This window comes from Papilio polytes, unplaced genomic scaffold, assembly GCF_000836215.1.
Source record: "Papilio polytes unplaced genomic scaffold, Ppol_1.0 DF824158.1, whole genome shotgun sequence".
NCBI lineage: Eukaryota > Metazoa > Arthropoda > Insecta > Lepidoptera > Papilionidae > Papilio > Papilio polytes.
The window spans coordinates 535070-541233 of record NW_013525046.1 but is presented as its reverse complement, the minus strand read 5'-3'; the positions used below and the strand labels follow the sequence as shown (position 1 = coordinate 541233).

The following is a 6164-nucleotide window of genomic DNA, read 5'->3' as shown; positions in this document are numbered from 1 at the left end:
GTTGCTCTTTACTATACAACTCTAACATGATAATGACAAACAATAATTTGTTCAATGTAATACAAACAATTATTTTTTATTAATTAAAAATATCCTACAAAATAAAAAGTTAAATAAGTTTGCTGATAAAAGAGTTTGGTCGGTATTAAAAAGGTTAACACGTGGAAATTCTTTTAATTGTCAACATTTATTATGAAATTTAAAAAACATTTCTACTCGTGTATACAGCAGCTTTGTCAATATTTGACTACAAACAATTTTCGCTTTACAAATATCGCACTTATGTAGAGTGAATGTTCAACAATAAGAGTGATAATCGCGTGCAGCCGCACAAAACATGCCCTCGATGTTGCCAAACATTGGATCAAATGTAAAACAATTGTTCAAATATTATTAAACAGGTGATGTCTATACAATACTCAAGGACGATAAAACATAAAGTGCCAATATTATGTCTCGACAAAAATGTTTTTAAAATAACTCGTGTAAACATGACTCATACGAAAAGACAAAGAATAATATAAAAGTACTCCTAATAACATAAAAATATTCAAATATAAGTACTAAAAATAATCGTATAAAGAAATTATCTACATAACTGTTACATAATACATCAAAGCGATCGCATCGATTCTCACTCGACCCAATCGATACAGATAATATCGATATTTAATCGAATTAACTCCACATCGGATATCGATGCAAAGTGCGACGGACAGAGCAAGCGGCCAGTCACGGCAGCCTGACTACCAAGATGTACGTTACAATGGATGCGGTATAATTTTAATCCGATATTCTCTTCCCGCTACAGGTAAAACATCATATAACTAAGTATAGTGTACGAAACTTAACTCTTTTCTTTAGCCATATTAATACAATAAAACTTAAAAAATAAAGCCAAGATTATCTCATACGTTCTTTGTGAAAATCGTTAGGACCAACACAATACATATTACGAGTAAAATGTATTACGTTTCATCGCTTTTTCTATGCTTTTTTATTTCTTAAAACAAACTTTAGGTTAAATTAAATGTTTATTTAGATTCTTATAGTTATGTTAAGGTTGGTTTATTTCATTACTCTAATTGTAAGCGAAACATTGTGTTTTATCAAAATAAAATATCTGATTTAAATTGTCACATCCAATTTCAATATTTCTTTTCAATAGCTGATGTTAATCCTGGACACGTGACATCTTCATAGAGCATTCGCTGTCGTATCTTAGGCAGTGGCACACCACCTCTCTACCTAAGGCCACTGCCCACTGCTTCGTAAATATCTTTAAATAATCGAATCTTTTGTTTATAGATTCAGTCTGTTTGTACGACATACGATACAACACTAAGTGAGCTATCAATTTTATTGATTGTAACGCTTAAATAAACTAAATAGGGTTAGATAATTCAATTTTAATTGATCAGGTATGAAAAGAATTGTTTTAAGGGTTATTTATATTTTTATTGCCAAATCATTTATTACGAATCTTACTGCATATAATTGTTAGGAAAGAAGTAACAAACTTAAAGATTTTTAGACATCTACAAAATATTTATCAAAACAATTATCTATTCAGTTATCTGTACCGATGTCACAATTCACAATTACAAATGACAATTCGTTTTTTTATCTTTAAATATTTACTTTCATTCATTATAACATAATTATTAAGCATTTTTCTAGATCATTAATATTTCACTGAACACATTACAATAGCCATTTACTATTGTGCAACTTAAATAAGTAGGTACTTAGATAATCTAAGCTATAAAGAAAAGCACTTACGTATAAAACGTACACGTAAGTATAACAGTTTAATAAAACCATGGGAATTTTATGAATATGAAATACTAGCTTTCGTCCGCGTAGAAATAAAAAAAACAAAAGCAAGTTGCCTACGTGTTCTTCCAGACTATGTTCTACGCCAAATTTCATTGAGATCCGTTCAGCCGTTTACCCAACAAACTCTAACAAACATCCGTTACCTACATACATAAACTTGCGCATTTATAGCATAAAAAAGTTTCTTAGATTCATCATAATATAGAACTTATTTAGATCTTTTTACTTTCTACATACTAACCTATTGATTTTTATAATCTTTGAAATAGATGAAAAATGTGTAACTAATAAATTTTCTCTAAACCTGAGAAGTTCCGAATCAAGTTTGTCGTCTGATAAACAAATTGCGCAAGAGCTGAGTACTCGTATGCTGTTTGGTTACTTGCGTCGTTGTGCGGACGTCACTAATGACTTGCTCAATGTAATCACTTCGCGACATTTATTTATGTACGCTAATCACAAGGCCGTCGCACGACACCACATCGACACATTCATAACTATCAAGTAAATATTTACTTAACTATATACACACGTCTCACTTGCAATCTCACATTTGTCTCAAAAGCTCAATAAAGCTCACATCTGTTAACAATATCGGAAGTCGCCCGGCTTTGTCTGAAAGAGAAAAAAGTCTAAATCTTTCTGATATTTTAACTACAACGTGTGACAGGAGATGGCTCTAACACGTCGCAGAAACAATATCTATTACAACGGGATATCTAGGGATATGTAGATATTCATATTTTCAGATATGTTGATACAGTGAAGTCGTCGTGTCGCGTCGTAACGTGTCGTGATAGCTATCAGATTACCAACACTCCCAACACAACATTGATAAGCTACGAATTATGTCTATCAGACATGACTCGCCGATTGCAAAGCTTATCCTATCACAACCTCACAGTTAAACTCATTCAGATGATTTGTGTTGTGATAACACATGTCAATTACTCCCGGAACTCGAGCCGTTTACAAAATGTACACAAACATACAAACAAAATTAAATAAAATCAGTGTATCAATTTACAAACCGCAACCAAGTAGCCTGGAGTTGTGATAACTCAGGACACTATTCTAGCCCCGACGGTCGCTCGCTGCTTGCTGCTAGCCTCGCTCGGGTGCGGTGGGAGCCGGGAGGCCGAGCGGCGGGGTGCGGCGGGGTGCGGCGGGGAGCGGCGGGCGGCTCCTATGTATAGCAAAGCTCGCACCGCCATTGGCCACCCCGCGCCCCCAAAGCTGCCGGGGCGGAGCGCGCGCCGTCGACTATAAATACTGGCGCCCGCCTCCGCGCCCGCCAGTCTGCTCGCCGCTCGCAGTTACAGTGCACGTGCGCACCGCGCCTCTATCGTTCATAGTGTTCCACGAGTGCTCTATCATGGTGAAGTTCGAAGGAGACTTTAGTATAAACGCCATATTGATGAATCGAGAGGTGAGCAAGTCGCCGCCCTCGCCCACCGCCTCGGCCGCGTCCTCCGCGGGCGCCGCGATCTCAGAGGCCGAGCTGAGCGATTCGGAGCTGGACGTGACCGGCACCGAGCCCGTCGACTGCTCCAAGCCCAAGCCGGACGCCGCCGACAAGAAGCACGAGAAGCCCGCCTACAGCTACAACGCCCTCATCATGATGGCCATCCGCAACAGCCCCGAGAAGCGGCTCACGCTAAACGGCATCTACGAGTACATCATGACTAACTTCCCCTACTATAGGGAGAACCGACAGGGCTGGCAGAACTCAATCAGGCACAACCTGAGCCTTAACAAGTGCTTCGTGAAGGTGCCGCGCCACTACGACGACCCCGGCAAGGGCAACTACTGGATGCTGGACGCCTCCGCCGAAGACGTGTTCATCGGCGGTACGACGGGCAAGCTGCGGCGCCGCTCCGCGCTGAACGGCCGCGCTCGGCTTGCCTGCTTCAAGCGGCCACTGTTCCCGGGCGCTGCGCTGCCGCCCGCCTACCCGCCCGCCGCTTACTCTCAGCTCGTCGGCCTCTACTCGCAGCTGCTCTACCAGAGGTATGCGCCGGTGCAGATGAAGGCGCCACCCGCCCTGCACCCCGCTCTCCGGGGCGCCGATGCCCTCGGCTACTCGGCACTGCCTTACTCTCCCGCGCTGTACGCCCCAGAACGGCTCGCAGCGCCCTTCTTGCCACCTTCGCCGCCTGCGCTGCGCTCGCCACCCGCCTCGGGAGCCTCCAGCCCAGACCTGCCAGCCGCTCACCTCGCACACCCTGCACCCCACGGGCCCCACGGCCATCACGCCCTGACGCCGCACATCTACAAGCCGGTGCCGGTGTTGACGCGGCACTGACTGCGCTCGCGCCCTCACCTCCTAGAGGCCGGGACGCTCCCGACACTGCTCGGGATATCGAATCTGTGATTTAGTTTTAGTAGAGCCAGTCGGCACTTGGCACCCGCCACCCGGCAAATGCCGCCCGGCACCCGGCGGTTTGCAATATTAGTGAAGTCGTTGTTCTCACCATTCCTCTGTCGTTTCTCCTTGTAAATTTTATGTGTAAATATTTCCAAAGCGTATATTTATTGACGTATCTAGATTAAGGTTAATAAGATTTAATTAATAAACAAAGATAAGTTGCATTTAAAATATGTTTTCTTTTACCTCAACATTAAGAAACATCGTAGCGATTGATTCAGATGATATCTGATATTACACTTATCAAACGAGATATTACGTGTGCTGACACATTGCACACCAATTCAACAAAACACAATGTTATACACACTCATACACAAGCCATATAATTTCTGTATATCATTAAAACATCAACAACAAACATAACACAGTACGGGTAGCTATAACAACACGCCTCAGAGCGCACTTGCGGTCGCTCGCTAACATTCTGTTTAGGCCTAAAGAGGAAACGCTTCCAACACAAACTAATCTTTTAAGTATTTTCAATATAGATAAGATCGTGGCAAAATATTTGTTTTATAAATACTGATTATACAAACAAATACCTTACTAATGTAATCCATACTTTGAATAAAGAAATTATGATGTAAATAAGTAACGTAGAGTTTTAGTGAAGGGATTAAGGGAGAGATTACAGCACTTCTTAAACAATCAGCATGATATTGTGAATTCCACTTTACGTAGGAAGATAACAGCACGAGTAAATACAGCGGACGATAAATTTTATTTGGGTTTCATATAACGAATAGTTCTATCAATTTTAGTACAGACTGAACCTTAAATATATATATTTACATCATTTCTAAAAACCTTTTGAACCGGCTAACAATTTTAAAAATCGTTTTTAGTTGATATAATATATAGAAAATAAATACAACTACGCGGAATGGTAAGCATTTTTATTTAAATAAGGTATACAAAAATAACTCAAATGCAATAATTTGCATATATAAGGGTCAAGGGCATTCAATTAGAATGCTTGTTAAAATTAACTGAAATGCAAAACTTGAAAACCTGAGTCGATTTCGGCCTTTCTTACAATTAACTTGTATAATTTTCTATTGTACACATATCAAGCAGGTAATAAATGGGACTGAAATATAACATTTTTTATTTCAATCTTCTATACTAATATTATAAAGAGGACGGTATTTTTGTATGTAAAAAAGCGAAAACAAGTAGCCTATGTGTTCTTTCAGTGTCTTCTACATGTATGCCAGATTTAATCGAGATCCGTTCAGCAGTTTAGGCTACAAACTCTAACAAACATCCATCTATCTAAACTTTCGCATTTATAATAGTAAGATTGCGTTTCTTTTTGTATTCCGTTTCTTCATTTGTAAGAGGTTGATATAATTTAATAAAGAAAATTTAAATTGAAAATAGTTTATAAGCTGACATATAAGAAGCAACAGTATTATAGTATTAATTTTCTTTGAAATTGTTGAAATCAATTGTTTAAAATTATTTGCCATATCATTGACAAGTCTAAATTTAACTTCAAGGTTAAATCTACAAATATTTTTTAGTTTATTTACATACAATGTAGATAATTTGCAATTTTGTTTGCATCAGTTACAGTGCGTTTTCATTACCATATTGTTACTACGATATTGTTACCAAAATAACACATTTATGTTTTGAAATAAAAGTAAGTACAAAGAAAACTTTTGAGAAGTACAGACGCTAACGACAAGACAATATGAGAACATGTGTAGCGTATAAAGTGTGATAAGTGCCTAATTTATATAAGTTTTTTAAATGCTCTGTTTTACATCTAGTCCCAATTCTTTTAAATTATAAAATAGAGTTTGTAATGTGGTCTCTAATCGATTTTACCGTAGTATTTCGAATTCGAATACTTGTTTTTAAATTAAAATTGCTTTTGTTCTTTGAA

The 6164-nt window shown here is 38.7% G+C and overlaps 1 protein-coding gene across 1 annotated transcript; it reads left to right on the top strand.

Annotated features, from left to right (window-relative positions):
• The first annotated feature begins 3147 nt into the window (after nt 1-3147).
• LOC106111539 (fork head domain transcription factor slp2-like) lies at nt 3148-4405 on the top strand. Its single transcript, XM_013293661.1, has one exon. The coding sequence runs from the start codon at nt 3215-3217 to the stop codon at nt 4142-4144; it is 930 nt and encodes a 309-aa protein (XP_013149115.1). The 5' UTR covers nt 3148-3214; the 3' UTR covers nt 4145-4405.
• The last annotated feature ends 1759 nt before the right edge of the window (nt 4406-6164 follow it).